Source organism: Lampris incognitus, chromosome 6 (genome assembly GCF_029633865.1).
Source record: "Lampris incognitus isolate fLamInc1 chromosome 6, fLamInc1.hap2, whole genome shotgun sequence".
Lineage (NCBI taxonomy): Eukaryota > Metazoa > Chordata > Actinopteri > Lampriformes > Lampridae > Lampris > Lampris incognitus.
Window position 1 is genome coordinate 16033871 of NC_079216.1, and position 19960 is coordinate 16053830.

Genomic DNA, 19960 nt, shown 5'->3' on the forward strand with positions numbered 1-19960 from the left:
GTATATATATATATATACACACACACCATTTAACCAGCCAGAACACTCCTGTTGCACCAGTTCACAGCCTGTTTGGTGAAACATTACCCATCCCACAACCTGTGTATTAACGGAAATAAAGTGTACTACGTAATGGGTGTCCGGGTAGCGTAGTGGTCTATTCCGTTGCCTACCAACATGGGGATCGCCGGTTCGAATCCCCGCATTACCTCCGGCTTGGTCGGGTGTCCCTAAAGACACAACTGGCCGTGTCTGCGGGTGGGAAGCCGGATGTTGGTATGAGTCCTGGTCACTGCACTAGCGCCTCCTCTGGTTGGTCTGTTCGGGGGGGGGGGGGTAGCGTGATCCTCCCATGTGCTATGCCCTCCTGGTGAAACTCCTCACTGTCAGGTGAAAAGAAGCAGCTGGCGACTCCACATGTATCGGAGGAGGCATGTGGTAGTCTGCAGCCCTCCCCGGATCAGCAGAGGGGGTGGAGCAGCGACCGGGACGGCTCAGAAGAGTGGGGTAATTGGCCAGATACAATTGGGAAGAAAAGGGGGAGGGGGTGTTTGAATAAATAAACAGATAGCTAGCTAGCTAGATAGATAGATAGATAGATAGATAAAGTGTACTATGTAGTATACTCAATATAGTTACACATATATTTGCAGAGTTCATAACAACAAACATGGCATGCACCTCAAATTTGCCGGCACACCTCTCTGTGGCTTACACATAAGGGAGAGCTTCATTAAGCACTAAAAGGGTGATGCTGTGAACTTATACGTATTTTTCCATACTTGAATACAGAGGCATTTGTATAAATTCAGGGAAACTGCACAGTGTTAGGAGGTGTAGACTCACGGAGAGGGTCTCGGAGAACTCTGAGTCAATATTGACCTTGCCATAGCAGAGGGAGAAGACATGCTGAGTGACCATCAGTCACCACAAAAGCCTTTCAGTTCTCCTCCAAACCACCTGCCTCCATCTACACACCACACACACACACCAGGTTCTGTGTGGACCTGACAAGAGTCCGGCTGGGTTCACTCAAACAAGCGCACCTGGTGCCTGCAAAACCTCCATGACATCTGAACTCGTGCTTTATGTCTTCATGTTGCACCTCGGCGGGGCACTAACCTGCAGATGGGATTTGCTCAGCTTCACCGACCTGCACTGTGTCGCCTATCAGCCAGTGGGACTGACTCGCAGGTACATAACAGCAGTGTCTCAAGTGCTGAAGGAAAATCATGTTAATGATATATCTTGTTCATACATGTGGAGTCGCCAGCCGCTTCTTTTCACCTGACAATGCGGAGTTTCACCAGGGGGGTAGGCAACAGAATAGACTGCTACGCCACCCAGACAGAGCTTTCAAATGCTTGTCCCATGTCCTTGTGTCTTTGTGTTTATCTCCCCAACCATACAAGTTCCTAGTGTGTATAAACTGCTGTCAGTAATCAAACTTGAACAATACTGCATCCTGGGATCCACACTGACCAACACACTAGGATAAAGCAACTTTTACCTTCATTTACATCACATCATCTTCAGTCCAGTCATTTACATTTTTTTTATTTGAGGTAAATAATGGATGCCGTTTTGGCAATGAGTGTTCCTCACCACTTCAGCAACTTTATCATCTTAAATTTGAGATGTGAAATGCCCTGTCGCAATTCAGCTCCTATTATTCTGCAACTCAAGCACACACAGTATCTTCGATCAAGTTAATTAAATTTTTTGGCCTCCTCCCCATAAGCAGGCTGAAGGATTCCTGAGGCATTCCTGAGATGATTAAGGGGGTTCTCTGGCCACCCCAGTGAACAGGGCTCTCCAGATGGCAGCCTGCATCTAATATCTCAATGACTAATTGGCGATAATGAGCAACGATTGTGGGACTGTGTGTTTCAGCTGCTGCTAAATCCCGTAAGGCACTTGCTGCATGCTGGTTACATGTCACAGCGGCTGTTCCTGCACATAAAATGACACCTGGGTCCAGGAGAGGAATGTTTCTGTTGTGGTTATGACATGCTGGTGCGGACTTATGGCTCTGACAACAAAGGGAGGATAGTTTAAATCTGTCCGGCAATCACCTACAGCTTTGACTCCTGGTCATCCTCCTCGAGTCACATTAACTGATCTTAAAAAGATTGCGCCTGACAATCTCGTTAGCCCTTTATTTCAATTGTATTGATTCTTATGTGATTACTCTTTGATCAACGAGTACTATTAGTTTCAGATTATTTTGGAGATCCAAGGGTTGCAAAGATAGACTACGGTTGCATTCATGATAAGTTGCTCTGGATAACAGCGCTGGCAAAATGACTCCACTATATAGACTTAAAGGGAAATTCCGCCACCTTTTATGCGGATGTCCAATCAGTGTTGAGGGTAAATGTAGTACATTAAAGCAATACATTCCTCAGTGCGTGCTATACTGACGGGAATATCGGAGTTCTTCTGGTCATGGAGCCACACCAGTAGTGCCTACATACAGCATACCAACGGCATACGAGCTTACCATATGGCAGCCATACCGACATGCACCCTGGCTCTGCCGATTGATGGAAGCTAAGCAGGTATGGACTTGGCTACTCCTTGGATGGGAGACCTCCTGAGAAAACTGTGTTGGTGGGCCAGTAGGGTGCAGCTTCTCTGGTCCTAACTATAAAAAAAAAACACTGCAGTGACGTGGACACTGTGCTGTTGGAGATGCTGACCTTCAGATGAGGCGTGAGGGAGCTGATATGCTTAAACGTGTCATGAATGAGTAGACTCATGATCCGGTTGGCTAACTGATTAGACCCTTTAGTCGACTGGTTAACGTAGTCGCCCGTGGTGCGGGAGACTCGGGTTCGTGTCCCGGGTGCCCCCCCCCCGAATTCGCTACAATATTATAGAATTTATCTGGGTGACATGAGGTTGACAGTCTGTACATTGCTGAGTATCACCACACTAGCCTATAGCTATTACTTTGTTGGCTAGGTGATAAAACGGTCAATCAATGGACATTTGACCTCTCGGCCCTGCTGGTCTTGGTTGTCTTTTCCAGTTTATCTTCAGGATCCTGAAGAAAGTGCCCAGCATACCTCCGTCCATGTGAGGAGTTAGACTTGCATGCATAGTAATGCATACGCAGGCTGTCTCAGGGTTGGTGTCAGCGACAGCATCCGACAAACATTGCCCAAGCTGAAATGCATTGCAGCAGAATGACTCGGTTTCTGTTGGCACCGAAGGGCAATTTCAGCAAAGGAACCACCAGTTGCTGTTTGCTCTCGGCAGCTCAGAATTTGGATGGTCCCTGCAGGCCATGTCATCTTGCTCGGCTAATGCAGCCGCAGCCAATCCTCTCCATCAATCCATCCATTATCCAAGCCGCTTATCCTGCTCTCAGGGTCGCGGGGATGCTGGAGCCAATCCTTTCTCTGCTGCACGTCTTTGGTTTTATACTCTGGTTTGAATAAACACGTCTGAATATCCGAGTCAGCCAAAACACTAAAATGTGTCCTCGTCCATAAGATCCTCTGCACTCATATTTTGGGATGCTGTTTTTACTGTTGGAAATGTAGCTAGTTTGCAATACAAGTGAAGAGAGCAAGGAAGTTTTGTTTTTGAGTGACATCTAGAACACGTCCCCTGGCTGAGGCAGAGGCGGGGACAAGAAATCCAAGCCGAACTAACTTGCCTGTCGTTCCTCCTTGTCACCAACTAAATATCCGTCACACCAAATGATGGCGCTGGTGCTGGAAGAAGAACAGGTATTGCAACAGAGAACATCGGCAACAACTGCAAGTGTTTTTCACACTATATTCCCAATTCGGATAGAGATGGGGTTGAAAATCGGCAAAGCGGTCCGTTAACATCCAATAAATCTGTCAACAACCTGGCTTTTATCCACTATGTCATTATTAAAAACTCACTACCTCATATCCCATATCGATCTTAAATACTGCGGAGTTTTTATTTGCAGGCTTTGCCCACATTGGCGCTGTGACTTCACACCTTCAGGCTTGGCAGAGGCCCGGACTACATGTGTTTGCCAAATGCCCAAAACATTCATGGAAATACAGCATGGTTGTTTGAAGGTGGATGTCAGCAATACGCCTGTCAAACAACCACCATCCCCCCAACTGATGTGATGACAGTCATTAGATGTTCGACCCTCTATGTTATGATCTGGGCCTTTCTTCCCCGGGGTTTGCTGACAGGAAACACTGAGCGCATTCCAAATATTTGGGGGTGGGATTTTTTCCCAAACCCTTTTTAGTCTTTTGCCAGCAAGTCAACACTTTCAAGATTTCACGACAAACAAAAAAATTCTGTCATTTGAAAGAACTGGCGGAAATCGAAATGATTGTTAGCATATAATGGTCGATTTGGGTCATCTTGAGATGTTTTCTCTGTTCAGTTTCTTTTTCTTTTTTTTTTTATTAGAGAGAGAGAGACTTGTAAGCTGTGTTTGATCAAACATTGAATGATGTGTTACAAGTAGAAAGCTTTTTCCACCATGGAAACGTGGGTATCATAAAAGTGAGATATTGTCTGACTCACTAGATGTGAACCACTGGAAAAAGCATCCTATTTGTGTCTATTTGATACCTTTTATTTTAGGTATCATATGTTCTTCCACTCTCCACATGTTGCTGTTTTCAAAGTCCTTGTCTTATGAGCGATAACAATGACCAAACAATTACGCTAGCAAGTTTCACTGTCATGACAGAAAACTCTAGCGGGATTTGGATTGTGCAACAAGGCAGGCCTGCTTAGTTCATTCAATGAATTCTTTTAGAGACACTCAAAGGATATGTTTTTAAAAAGCATAATCTGAAAGGGTCGTTCTCACTTGTTTGCTGACTGGTAGCTTATAAAACACATGTTCTTTGAACCAGGCTTCACACCTTGGACATTGATGTTTGTGTTTTTTAGCCTTAACTCTCTTTTTGCACAGTCAACATCCATCCAGCCAGCCATTATCCAAGCCGCTTATCCCAGCTGGGGTCACGGGGATGCTGGAACCTATCCCAACAGTCATTGGGCGGCAGGCGGGGAGACACCCTGGGCAGGCCACCAGTCCATCACAGGGCACAATCAACAAATATCATCAGTTATTTTGCATGGAGTTTTCTTTAAGGTAATCGATCCATATCCCACCATGCACAAAATCTATGACAATAACATTTTACCCTCAGCAGGATTTTGCTAACGGTGCTGGTGAGCACAACACGGTTTAGTCCCGCCCTCTGCTATTCTGATTGGTTTAAGAGATACAAACAACACAGAATGTCTTATTCATGTATTCCTGAACAATAATGGTTTCTTCAAGACCTTTCTCCTGCACTGGCACAGCACTAAAACATAAAGCGGGAATATATCTGGCTATGCAAGAGCAATCAATTTCAGCAAAACCTACTAAGACCACTTTCTTTTCTGCCCCAGCGGTCAGAGAGATGGCCCTTCAGCTAGAGGCCCCTAGGTCAAGCCACTGGGACGGCAAGTGTCAACCCCGCTAAAGTGTCTTCGAGCAAACCACTGAATCCCTACCGATCTACAGGAGCTACTTTGTAGTTTACCATGACCTCTGACTTCCCTGGAGACTAGAAGTAAGAACAAAAGAAAGAAAGGAAAGTCTATCTTAAAGTAAATGGTAACTGGACTGCATTTATATGGCGCTTTTCTAGTCTACCGACCACTCAAAGCACTTTACAGTGTACGCCTCACATTCGCCCAGCCACACAAACATTCATACACTGATGGTGAAGGCTGCCATGCAAGGCACCAACCTGCTCATCAGGAGCCGGCGATCGAACCAGCGACCTTCTAGTTACTAGACGGCCCGCTCTGCCTCCTGAGCCATGCTGCCCCGAAAGTATTACAGTATGATTACATTTTGGGACTAAACTGTATAATTTCAAATTGCAATGGGACTCGATGGATAATGGGTTAATGCACACTGGAAAAAGTGGGGCCACCGATGTACTTTTTTGTATTTTGTATGTGTGTGTGTGTGTGTGGGGGGGGGGCTTCATGTAGAAGGAGAAGGTGGGTGTTGGAGATGGCAGTTTATAATTAAGTGTCTGAAATTAAAAGTCAGCTCACGCTACAGGCTATGACATACTGGTAGTTTCAGCAAGACATTATAGTAAACATTCCTTAGGTGTTGTGTAATGAGAAGGCAGCTGTGTGCTCCCCTTCATGTAGAGAGAGAGAAGGGAGGGAGGGAGGGAGTGAGTGAGACAGAGAAAGAGAGCGACAGAGTGAGAGAGAGCAAGACAGAGTGAGAGAAAAAGACAGGAAGAAAGTAGAGAGAGAGAGAGAGGGAGGGAGGGAGGGAGAGGAGGAGGAGTGTAAGCTTAGCATCTCTTCCCATTGGGAACAGCTGATTTATGGAACCTCACATCCATTAGCTAAGGGAGCACAACCCCATAAACTATTGGTCATGCACGGCAGCAGCAGTGAACCTGTGGGAACAGCGGACCCAAGGCAGGGCTGGATTTGACATTTACAGACGACAACTATGACAACAGTCTGTTACCACATTGTCCACTCTGCCCGCTCCGCGCTTACTGCACATCTATCCGTCCTCGAACAGGGATCACTCATCTTAAACTCTTCCTGAGATTGTACCCCCCCCCCGAGATGGTTTTACTGAGGAGTTTTCCCCTAACTGAATTAGGACTCTAATGCTAGAGGGTGTCGTTTGTTCTAGCTGCCTGTCTATAACCGTGTGAATGTAAAGTCCCCTGAAACAGCAATTGTGATTTAGGGCCGTAAAAAATAAATGCCACTCGGCTTGACTTAACAAGCATGACAAGGAAATCTCTCCACGGTGCATTATCACGGAGCAAAAACGCACAATAATGTAGTTGCCAAAGCCCATGTTGGCGATAGGATATGAAGTTAACGATTTTCTTGTCTACAGTCATTAGAGATGTGCTCAGATTTGACACAGAGATGTAACATTGCCCATTTAGAGTTTCTAATTTGAAATATAGAGTAGCTTTTTTTAAGCCAAACATGAATATTTCTCTGTAGGTGTAACAGAATAGTTTGACTACAGTTTCAGCCACCGACAGTTTGACACTTTCAACACACTTCGACGAAACATCAGCTGGTGGATTCTTACAACCCTAAAAATCAAATTTGGCCTGTGAAGCAGTGAAAGGCGTCCTACTGAACTTCTGAAATCCACCAGTCCCTGCGGTAGATGGGGGCATACAACTGTTAGCTAGCTAGTTTCCTGTCTGCTTTTACTTACAGGCTGTCTTCCGCTGGTGTCCCATTCTCCTGGGAGGACTCTCCAGGCCCGGAGCCGCTGTCCATCCTACGGATGGCCTCCCGGGCCCTCCTCCTGCGCTCCCTCTCCACCTCCTCAGCATCCTCCACGCTCCTCTGGGCCGTCACCCTGGAGGAAGTGTGCAGACAAGACGTTGTTTAAAACAAAAACACACAACAAAATGAGAGGCAGTTTTCCCAAAGGGTCATATTTTATGGATGACATGGGCACTTTGACTCATCGTCCTCACAGGAAGACGTTTCTAAACAAAGGGCTGTTAATTCCTGAAGAGTCTGATAGCCTGAAAGCAGAACATCTGCTTCGAGAACGTGACGCTGGCCACAACACCTCTGAAGGATGAAGGCCTCACATAGCATTCACTCTTATGTTTATCTCCATGATAAACACGCAGGACATATGGAGGGGCTTCACCCCATGTTTGCATTATATAACTACATTTATTACAAACAGTCAAAACCTCTTTTTCAACCTTTAGAGGGCAAGGTACAATTTTTTTTGAGCACTGTGTTTTGATTTTATTTTGGTTTTGCAAAAGTGTCCTGTTTCACATTCACACGTCTGCACACATTCTCATTTAAATTAACAGTCAAACAGAGCTGGCTTCTGGGAAGGCCCTCACATAAAAATGGCTTTCTGCTCTTCGTCACTGGGAGCCTCCCAGTATAACCATTATCCTCTATTGTTGGCCACTTGGAGCCGCTCTAAAGTCTTTCACTATTTTTTAACTGGAAGTTGCCCAGTACGACAGACTGCTATTTTCAATCACTCCGCTGCTCCTTTGGAAAAGGGTAAAGTTTATTGTTGAGAGTTAGTTGCTCCGAGCACCTGGAAAGTCGTTACTGCTCCTTGCTCCTTCACAATGGACGACGATGAACCTCAGCGGGGAGGCTGTCAATTCTGTGTTGGCCTTCGCTGATTTGAACTTTCTAACATAGTGAGCCCAAGGTGACGGAGGCTGTCCTGTAACCAAACTAGCAAAGGTTTAATTCTTATATGTAACATCCACTTGGTGCCTTTAAAATCCATACCTGGTAAAGAAGTGCCCTTGAGCAAAGTATTTTCACCTCAAGACTTTTTTGGATAAAAGGTCAGCTATGCAATATTGCCATTTTAGTTCCTTTCCAGTTTGAAGACTTGAATATGGAATCCATGGCAGTGCTTTGGAGCACAACGTGAATGCGAGTGTGTGGGGAGAGGTTGTCTACTGTTTCAGCCCTGGAGGAGACAGCAGCGGTAACTGGTCAATAGGTTCCATCTGGGTGTTTGGGTAGTCAAATTACTACACTCACATTTGGCTTCTGGGCCAATTAAAGCAGGGGCCGGGTCACTAATAGATCCTTAATTGCTCCCAGACTCTACGTTACCACCTCACACTCCATCTGTTACACCCTGCTTCTTCTTTTTTTTTCTACAGTGGGCTCTTAAAGGGTTTGACGTAGGTGGGATAGCCTATAACCTCTGACCCTGAACATCAGCAGCAACAAACCTCTATGCTTGGCACCATTTCAGGCCCATTAATTATATGCAGTTACAAGCAGTAGCGTACGGTGGGGTTTCAGTTTCAGCCGGGCCCTTGAGCAACGAACTGCACCCCCCCCCCACACACACACACACACATTTCTCATATGGGTGCCGATACAGGCAGCACAGCCACATACAAAATACACGATCATGCACTATATGCACTACTGGATCAACAACAAGACAGCTGATCTTCAACAACCACAGCGCACACCACTGTGCACTATAGCAGCTATGGCTGCACCACCATCAGCTCTTCCTTTATGTCACTCAACAACCGGATCGCAGACACACACCAAATGGCACAAAAACAACAGACAAGTGTCCACAGTTGATGCAGTGTTACCAGTCACTGGCGCAACTTCAACAAATGCAGTAAAGTATAGCCACAATATGATCAGTGCACCGCCTTCATTTCAATAAGAAAAATGTGCCCACCAACCTGGAGTGGATGTTCCACCTCACCTGAGACTTCGCTCCCAAAATTCATCCAGTAATTTAGTCACTCCGGGAGAATGTGTAAAAAAACACGAGACAGTCCTACCAGATTAGCAAAAAAACCATGAAGTAGATCGGCAACGAGATCGCCAGTAGCTGTGAATGTGGCGGCCATTGCGCTTACAACCCATCACAGGCTCGAGCTCAGAGTTGGTTAGCCACCGGGGGGCTCGCGCTGATCCATGGCTGGGCCCTGCGGCGTTCTGTCACCACGCATCAACATTTGATTGGCTGATGATACCTGGGTTGACCAGTCGCACCTTTACTAACCAACTCTATGTCAACGCGGATTGTAGTAGAAGGACCCCGAGTCGATGTTGTACCCGATCAGAAATGGAACCCACACCGGTTTTGTCCGGGATTGTCCCGGTTTCAAACTGGGTGTCCCGGGTCCCGACAGATATCTCTAAAATAGTTAAACGTCCCGGTTTTCAACACCCCCCCCCCCCAAATGACCCGGTTTTCACGGCAGTAAGAAAAATATTGAATATCATATTTGTTTTCAGCGCTTACAGAGACGTTTCCCATGTTACCTAATCCAATCAAAAAACATAAACAATGCACCACGTGTGTGAATTAAACCCTGGTTTGTCTGTATGTGTGAAGTTAAAACAAAAACCTGGGCTACTCAAGCCTGTCTTGTGTGGGAGGGGATAAAAATCCTTCAAAGTATTGTAACGTGCATGGATAAGAAGACACGCTGGCCGCTGGCTCGTGAGTCTGACCCTTTAGTCGAGCGGTTAGCGATGCCTCCTGCGGTGCGAGCGATACGGGTTCGCTTCCCGGCCGCGGCAGTTTCTGTGGTTGCGTTGTCCCCCGAATTCGCTACAGTTTCATATCCGGCGAGACAGATGAGCTTGTGCACGAACGTGCGGTACACTTTTTAGGGTCCCGGTTTGGGATTTTGAAAATCTGGTCACCTTAATGATACGGTCACGCAAAAGTTGTGATCAGTTCGCAGCTTCAGCGAAAGGCCATGTAACCAGTGGGCCAGCAGAGAAGGCCCTGATGGCCCACTGGTTACATGGCCCCCCCCCCCACCCACACACACACACACACACACACACCCAACCCTTCCTGGCTCTTACTTTCCCTCTTTCCTGTGTTGTCATCAGGTTTCCAGGTCCACAGATATACAGAGAGGAAACTGAAGATTGTAAAAAAAATGGTTCTAGAATGTTTTAGTGAGCTCAGCACTTTATGAATTGAGCACGTGTGTTTATTGGGCGACGGGAACCTCTCTTGGTGGGTGCCGCTCCGTTTCTGATGTCGTGACAATCCCGCTCCGCTTTTTTGCTACACAAGTCACAAGTTGCAACGTCACCACCATTTTCGCCACCTTTGCTCATCCTCTTTCCTGTGTTCCCACGGTGGAGTTAAATCACCAGTTCGCGTCACGGCGAGTAGGCGGGGGCAGGGCGGCAGGAAGCGAGGGAAGGGATAGAGGTGAAGAGGTCAGCATGCAGCTGGATACGGGCCCCCGGTTTTTTTGCTGGACTGTTTCACCGGACAGGCGAACGGTGTAAGCCATGAACCACTGATGCCGGGCTATTCATAAATCACCACAAACTTCGGCCAAATAAAATAACCTATTAAAATCATCCATATTGTATTAACCCACGAGGAGCGTTGGTTGGGTGTGGCCTACTGATACCGGACAATTTTGCTGAATATTTTTCGGCCCACCTGGAACAATCGAACCCCTCCCTAAGGGTCACTTTGATGGAGTCTGTTTTATCAAAGCATTTCCAGCAAATGGGGTGGTAAACCATGCTATGCTCCCTTCACATAAACCTGTCCACAATACCACTGGGCTGCCATCCCAGGTTGTTAAGGGAGAGGCTGGGATGAGGTCAAGGCTGCTGAATCAAACTTCGCAGCCCTCTCATTAATTTGTCTCTTTAATCAGCATTGTGGGATTATCTCATCCCTGGCAAAAGCCAAACATGAGTCAGACCAAATAACGAATGTGTCTCAGAAGGACATTAGATTATCAGGACGGCGGATGCCCTCTCCCTCTGCACCTTGTGTTCTGCAGGTCAGAGCCTCCCCCTTGCTATTGCTGCAGCAGAGAAAAGTCTTTTCTTCCTCCAGATCCTGGGGGAAAGGTGCGCCAAGAATCTGTTTTTCATCAGGATAACGTCGCCTCTGCTGACGACTTCAACAATGCGTATGTCTTTAACTTCCTCCGAGCGAGGCCCAGAAGCGGCGGCAGCGGTGGCGGGTCGGAGGTGCCAGACCAGAGGAGGAGGGGGCGGGAATGCTTTCTGGGGCCGCCGGTGTTGTTGCTCTGTAAATTCATACCAGAGTCCTGCCCGAGCACGCCGCGCCGGCTGAGCTGAAGACAGACACATCGGGTCAGTGTTGGGTGTCACAGGTGAGTAAGATTAGTGAGAAGGGGATGAGTGAAAAGCTTGGTTCCTCGCCCTCACACACCCGGCCTGGGAAACCGAACACCAGCTGCAGATCAGCTGCTAATGAATTTTGACTGTGCCTGGTATGTTAGACGACTCCAGCAGCTGCTCTGGCAGGTAATCAGCCATCATTAAGATCTCCCTTTCTATTGTGAACATCCCGCCGGTTGCTCAAAACGGAGAATGTGACAGAGGAAATTTGGAAACCATAAACAACCAGCCTGTGTCCGCCTACACACTACTGTGTCCCATCGATTCATATGAACTACTAAACCCAGCGTTAGATGAACCTACTACAATTAGATGATTTCATTTGTGCATGAAAAGTTGTGTTGCTGCTTGATTTAGAAAGCGTAGTTCTACTGATGAGTGCAGTTTAGTTGGACACTAAGGAGCTGCTGACATCTCACCAGGTCTGATGTTGGGGAGATGTGGTCCGTATGAATCCAACTGAATCAAATTTGATTTACTTGAACTGCCTCAGAATTCATGGAAGTGACTTGAATTGAATTGGATTAGATTCAAGTGAAGTGAAGTGAAGTGAAGTGAAGTGAAGCGAGCTAAAGGAAGGAGACATGTGATGGGGTCACCACTGTATTTTTCACTGAAGAATCTGGTATAATTAGCGTTCATATCTCTGTAAATGGTTAACTATGGGGTCCCCTTATGATGGGTGTTGAATGTGTCATACAGGTCATATGAACATGCTCTCCTATTGAAGAACTATGAACGTCACCAGAAAATAGAGATTACTGGCAACAAGTTACAACATCTGCAAATAACCTAGAACTGACCAATATGGAGGGTTTGGGCCCCGTTTTAATCGACTCCATTGCCACGACTCCCTTGTCAGGTTTAGCATCTTGACTTTAAAGTGCGAGGCTGCATGCCCGGGGAGAACACATGACCTCTGACCCTCAGTTACATGTCTGAGGTTGCCACGGGGGAAAATTTCTGCTCAAACATAGAATTCGCTCGAACCTCTGGTAGCCCTGGTACAACACCTATCATTTAGCTGTCACGTGCAGCTAACAAACGGTGCAGAACAGAAGAAGAAGCCTCAGTTACATGAAGTCAAGCACAAGCAAAACATGCCTCTGAACAATAACACCGGCGCACATGCCTACAAACCAATTTACCCCTCCATTATCATTACCACCTGCCAGCTAAGCTGCACAACCAAGCATTGTTCAACAACAATATCGCTATCCGTCTGTGCTTGTCCAGACCTCAATACACTGTTCTCCCGTGAGCGTTTCACAGAAAACAACGTGATGGAGGATAGACTCCCAAGAAGATAAAGGTTGGAGGTATTAAAAGCCCTCGGAGCTTTCCTGTTTTATTATACACACTATCATCGGTTGAATGACTGGTTGAATGATGCAATAATAACACGGTTTCCTTTCAGCTGGCCGAAATCCTGTTCCGTGGGACCGACAGATGGAGGGAACGTTTGTGAGATGATGTCACTGTTGTCTTCAAACAAGTTAGGACAGCGAAGGTCCCTAAATCAGTCTGACACAACTGCACAAAAATAAATAAAGCAACGATTTCCCAGAAATCAGTCGTTGGGAGTCACCAAACTCGCTCAGACTATGGTTTGACGGTATGTCCTAACCCACCGCCGTGTGACTTTGAACCTCCTTGTCCTTTTACAGCCACGACCTCGGCCCTCTGGAGGCGTCTCAGTCGCCCTGCGGTGTCGATGGCTCTCTCACATCTCGGGCTGCGGACCGGACACAGCAGTGACAGCCACTGTAGCCAGACAAGTGTTGCCGTGACGACAGGTCCCCCCTGTCTTAAAGCCAGCAAACAGTAATCACCATGTAAAGGCTGGGTGTCTGCCCCCCCCCCTTCCCATGCAGCACACAAACGGAGCACACTTCATTCCCCGAAGAGCCACAAGTCTGGAAACCCGGCGGCCACGCTGGTGTACCGGCCAAGTGGGAGGTTTTCATCGAAGCTGAGTATGTGACAAGACGCTCTTCAGCTGCACCCTGAAAATCCTGACTGACGTGTATTTTCACAGGAGTTCAGCAGGGGATGAAGTCAAATTTTCACTAAAGGGAAACTGATGTATGTGAGGACAATTTAACTAACACATTTGAATGTTTTTGAACCATCGGAGATATCTTTCGAGGCACTGCCTTTTCCTGTAGGTGATGCTTTGCACAGATTTACAACCGCACAGTCAAAATGGAAAAAAGCAGCGCAAGTTCCTGTGTTTTTAAGGTCAAAGGTCATGACTGGTGTTTTATTTGACCAAGGTATTACCTTCGAATGTTGCTCAGCGATGCTATCGGCCCCTTTGCAATGAAGTCCATTGGGCATGACAGGAGATGAAGTCAGAACTGTTTTTTTCTCCTCCCCATGTAGTTAATGCTTGTTGTCTTTGTGAGGCAGCACAGATTATATGGGCGGTGGTGTCGTAGTATCACATGGTAGTCGACATTAGCTGACCCAGGTAAGAGAGATAAGATAGGCCCATTCCTCTCCTGCTGAGCTGTAATCTGAGCGATACGACCCCTGGAAACAGGAAACTCCAGATTGTTTACTTTACCCCGTCATCCTAATACACACAGCCTTTGCTAAAATCCACCAGGGGAGGCAGGAAGGGGAGAGTTCAATGCCCTCTGCACTCAACAGTTAACCCCCACCACCCCCCATCTTCACGCACACACACACACACACACACATACACACACTAAGAGTCACGCTTACATTCCTCAGTGCCTTATCTCCCGGTGATGTAAACAGAGAGTCGAACCACTCAGGCATGGGGTATTTAGGGGTCACGGTGCTTAGGGAGGGCCGTTGTCAGGAGTGTTTTTTTGATGCAGGTTAGCGAAGGGGAACGTGCAACTCTCCCACACCACCGTCTACCTAGATGCCTCCAGAATGACGACATCGCCACCGCAAACCGCTCGGAGCAATCTGAAACCGCAGACGACGTCAGCTGGGAAATGAGCTATCTCTCACTTGGCTGATTGGAAACAGACCAGGCCCCGCATGCCTGCATTGACCCACCGACATGGACAGCACAGGATCTGATAAAAACAAACTGCGGGTCAGGCTGGGGCCGTGCCAGAGATCGGAGTGATAGATTCAAATGGTTTTCTGTGCGGTTAGTGTTGGTAACTGCTGTCAGCACCAAGTTTCCTCCAAGTACTGTCATTATGCATGCTCAATAATCCAGGTAAGAACATCAGACAAGGTTGAATCAGTTCATCTGGATACAATGTTTATTGACAGAAACTAAGTTGACCTCTGAAGAGGTCACTTAGCTGAGTGATGAAACGTTTCTGTCAATAAACGTTGATCCAGATGTTCTGTCAATAAACGTTGTATCCAGATGAACTGTTTCAACCTTCTTTGATCCCTCCAAGTACTGTTGTCTGTTTTGCTGGACAGAGCCAATTTCATTTCAACCCCAATAAGGGTCGCTGTTTTTGGAGCCATTTTAGAGTTGTGGTCATTATGAAATGCGGTCACACGAATCATTTTGTTTGTGGAACATCCCAGGTTTGATCTCCGTGACAGTAATGTGTACATAAGCAGCCAGGTGTCCTGTCGAAGTGAGGCATGTCGTGTCTCTGTAAGCCAGTGTGACTAAGAGTATGGGCTTAACGCCTGACATGGGAGAGAATCCTCATGGTTTTTGAGTCTGGCTCTGGTCCCTCTCTGACTCACAAGATGATAAATGAAAAACTGTGTCAAACACACTGAGCTAATCCAACTCTTCTGGGATGATGGTGGTGATGGTGGTGGAGGGGGAACATGGAGGAGGGTCTGTGGAAGTTGATGTCATCAATTTCTGTCTGCTTTCTCTTCCAAACAAGCGAAGTGAATTGAATGAGTGAAGTGACGTGAACGAGTGCTTGTTTGCCTCGAACAGAATCTGACTTCTTGCGCTTTGAAAGTGCCCCTCCTCATCGAGCGCTGTAGGCCATGAGCTCAGCTCTTCTCACATCTCAAGAATGAGTTGTTTATGGAGGACCATCAAGTATCCCAATGCTTGATAGAGTCTATGATCGATATCAGTACTAATGACAGTGTTGCACAGCATGCTGTGATAAATAGGATGTGTGCCCTTCAGCAAGGCACTGAAACTCTAATGGCTCCAAAGGTTCTGAGGTGACTCCCCGGCCTCTTGTAATAAGTTCCTATAAGGACAGAGGTAGATGTGTTTGAGTCCCTGTGTCTACGAGAAATGTCCTGAAAGATCAACTACACTAGCACGAGTAACACAACATTTCGATTCTATTCTATTCTATTCTCTCTATTCTTTTTCTCCCCAACTGTATCCAGCCAATTACCCCATTCTTTCGAGCCGTCCAAGTCGCTGCTCCACCCCCTCTGCCGATCCGAGGAGGGCTGCAGTCTACCACATGCCTCCTCCGTTACACGTGGAGTCGCCAGCCGCTTCTTTTCACCTGACAGTGAGGAGTTTCACCAGGGGGACGTAGCGCGTGGGATGATCACGCTATTCCCCCCAGTTCCCCTCCCCCACAAACAGGCGCCCCGACCGACCAGAGGAGGCGCAAGTGCAGTGACCCACATCTGGCTTCCCACCTGCAGACACGGCCAATTGTGTCTGTAGGGACCCCCGACCAAGCCAGAGGTAACACAGGGATTCGAACTGGCGATCCCCATGTTAGTAGGCAACAGAATAGACTGCCACGCTACCCAGGTGCCCCTATTCTATTCTATTCTATTCTATTCTATTCTATTCTATTCTATTCCATGTTCATTTGTGGAACAGCTTACCTCAGGAAAGTAATAGCATATGTTTTGAGACATTCCCATGGAGCTGCTAGAGAGATGAATGAGCAGCATTGAGGGGACGAAATGAAGCTTGCCGAGTGAGAGAACGGGGAGGTCTGGCAGGGCTAACAGAGAGGCTGATCCTCTCCTCCACGCCCTGTAAGCTGCACAAAGAGAGCAGCTCGGTTGTATGAGAAACCTCACCTGCTTCACCTTAAACACCAGAGCCACATGGTGGAGGCTGTCATCCACGGATCTTCTCCATGTGGACATGCCACGTTAGAATGGGATGCCTGGGGGGGCCTGGCACCATTAACCCATTGGCACCTTTGGTGTCTGGTGTACCGAAATAGAAAGATCGGGTGTGATGTCATGTTGATGGGATGTCATTTTCTTTTAATTACCTGTTTCCGTTTTTGTTTTTAATTTGAAGGTATTTAAAGCTTTGGTTGGTAATCCTTTTGAACTTTGTGCGTTGGTACTTGATTCTGAGGAGCTGCAGTGCCGGTAGAGGACTGAGTCATTTTGGTTGGATTTAACCTTGCACAAAACAAACTCACCTCACAGATATCTGATAGCGTTGGTGGGAATAAGTCCGAGGCTATAAGGGTCAAATGTTTGCAGAGGCGAACATCTTCATCATTTAGTCTCTGGGCACAGCTGCTTGGTCGGTGCTACTGTTTACAAGGTGTGATGCATTTAAATAAGTGACGTTTATTAAGGATGTTGTGAATGATGTGGAACAGTCTGTGGCCACAACTGAATTTTAAGTCAAGTCAAACCGGGTCAGGTTTATTTGTATAGCCCAAATTCAGAAGATAGTCCAAAGGGCTTTACAATCGGTACAATATACAACACTATATGATATATGTATGACACCTTTACAGTCTTGTTATTGATAACAGCTGACCCGGTGTCTTTATTTTTGTTAAAAATGCATCAAGGTGAAGCAGTTTCTGCAGGCTGCAGAGCTCCTGATCAGCTCTGCGATAATGCGGGTAATCAGCCAAGCTCTAGTATGTTCTAGTATGTTCTAGTATGTTCTAAATTGGACAATCTAGCAAGGAAGAGGAGTAAACATGCGTCACCTGTGTTTACTTGTGGACCCCCATATTTCAGAGAGGATTTTAAGCGATGCTGTGATATGAACATTTACATTAGACACGTAGAAGAGATGCCCAGCGGGCCAAGCAGTGAAGTATGACCAGAGGAAGAAGAGGTATTCATTTGGGTTGTTGTTGTTTTTTTTGGGGGGGGGGGTTCTTTTGAGGCGGGATATGGCACCACCCCATAAGCAGCGAGAGAACAAAAGAATGATGCATATGACCAATTTGACCTCTCAGGCGTCAAACTCCCTTTCTCAAGTTTTACCTTCTCTCTCTCTCTCCTGTCTCATTCTCTGTCTCTGCCCCCCCCCCCTTTATCACTCTCTCCTTCTCTCTCTCTCTCTCTCCCTCCTCCTCCTCTCTCTCGCTCTCTCTGGTCCCCTCTCTCGCTCTCTGCCCCCCCCTCTCTCTGCCCCCCCCCTCTCTCCTACTTTCACTATGTAGCCCAGCTGAGCAGCCCACACCCATACTGCACAGCACAGAGAAGTGGTCCCATAAGGGAGATTCCCACGGGCAGGTGACACCCCGTGTTTCCATCCCTGTCCAGGTTGTGTCGGGGGAAGCTCACTCCCCGGCAGCGCCGGGGAGTGAGCTTCCCCCGGCGGTAACAGGAGCGCTGACAGAAACCCCAGTGAGCCAGTCGCGGGCTGCCCCCAAACACACAGTCAGTAATCCCTCTGCAACCAAATCAGCCAAATGTGTTTACCAATGGGACGCCAATATAAGCCAGAGATACACACATTCATATACTCTCTCTCTCTCTCTCTCTCTCTCTCTCTCTCTCTCTCTCTCTCTCTCTCTCTCTCTCTCTCTCTCTCTCTCTCTCTCTCTCTCTCTCTCTCTCACACACACACACACACACACACACACACACACACAGTCCCTGATATGCCAACACCTTTCACATCCTCAGTATCAAAACATCCACCTTCCTTACAGATGGAGCAGACACAGACTCTGCCTCTCGGAATATTTTTCCCAAGATGAGTATTCCCCTGTGGCAAAATGATGCCCGGCAAGTATCGTGACATGAAGGAGGACACGGTGGTAAGCTTGTGCTACTTGCATCACCAAACTAATAATAAAAGTTTTTTTTTAGCTGTGAGCATGAAAGAGGAATACAGCGAGGGAGAGAGAGAGAGAGTGTGTGTGTGTGTGTGTGTGTGTGTGTGTGTGTGTGTGTGTGTGTGTGTGTGTGTGTGTGTGTCTATACAAAGGTTAAACCTGAATGCTGCTTTGTTTCCTAACAACACAGGGACCGGGCAGAGAGAACCACAGCGACATGGAGAAAGCCACCTATTTGCCTTCCCGTGGGGTCTGTTTCTTTAACATGACTACCAAATGACATACCTCATGAGGTTCTGGAGGCCTTGCTTGCTGGAGTTCCTCCTCAGGATAGCGCTAGACATGGTCTCTTCCCTCTCCTCTTTCTCCCTCTCTCTCTCTCTCTCTCTCTCTGTCAGAACAGGGGGGGGGGTCTTACGGCGACGATACTCCTCTTATCTCCACCGAAACAACAGAGGCTCTCTGTCCTGCAGCTGTCCCGAGCCCGGGGCCAGTGTGAGCTAAAGAGATCTCCCCCGCTGCGTGTGATACTCGCTCTCCCGCTCTCTCTCTCTTCTCTCCCTCTCACACACTCTCTCAACACACCCCGTCTTCCTCTTCGACCCGCTCTCCCCCGTTCGCTGCCTGTCGAGAATGTCAGCCGAGCTCGGAGTGACATGCACTCGCTCTCTCTCTCGCTCGCTCTCGCTCTCGCTCCTCTCCTGGAGTGTGGATTTTAGTCCCTGCCACCACCACCCACCACCCACCCCTCCCTCCTCCCCCTCCAACGCCCTCCCTCTCCACCTCCCTCTGTCCTACATGTGGTTTTCATTCAGCGCTCTCTCAGAGCAGGGCCCAACATCTTTTCTTTTTTTTTCTTCATCCCCTTCTCTGTTCTGCTGGGTCATGTGGTCTTCCCTGGGGGGGGGACTGAAAGACGATACACCACAAGCCCCCCCCCACTCCCAAGCCTGCCTTCCTCAAATCCAACCCTCTCCCCATTCGCCCACCCTGACAGCCCCCCCCCCCAGTTCCCTCCCCAAAAATTTCAATCTCACCCAGATTATCAGAAGGACAATGACGGGGGGGGGGGGTCTGGTCTCAAACAACATGGTATTATCACCGACTGATGGCTCTGACACTCACAGTGTCAGATATCATGGACACTTGACGATATTCATATATAGGCAGGATTATTAAAATGCACAAGTACATTGTTGTACTCATACTGGGTTTATTATGTCCATGGTACAGTATCAGTACCATACTGGATCCATACTGGATCCATACCGGACCTACTGTGTCTATGGTAATGGCAATGTGTCGCTGTGCCAAAA

The 19960-nt window shown here is 47.5% G+C and overlaps 1 protein-coding gene across 2 annotated transcripts in view; it reads right to left on the reverse strand.

The window, feature by feature from the left end:
* Positions 1-19349, reverse strand: part of lsp1a (lymphocyte specific protein 1 a) — a 64089-nt gene extending 44740 nt beyond the window's left edge. The window contains exons 1-2 of one of the 2 annotated variants that reach the window (XM_056281487.1): positions 18930-19349; positions 7238-7384 (exon numbers count right to left, since the gene is read on the reverse strand). In XM_056281487.1, the coding sequence (XP_056137462.1) occupies positions 7238-7384; positions 18930-18988 (206 nt within the window). In that variant the 5' untranslated portion in view covers positions 18989-19349. The remainder of the gene's footprint in view (positions 1-7237; positions 7385-18929) is intronic. The other variant, XM_056281488.1, reaches the window with a different exon arrangement.
* Positions 19350-19960: the final 611 nt, after the last annotated feature.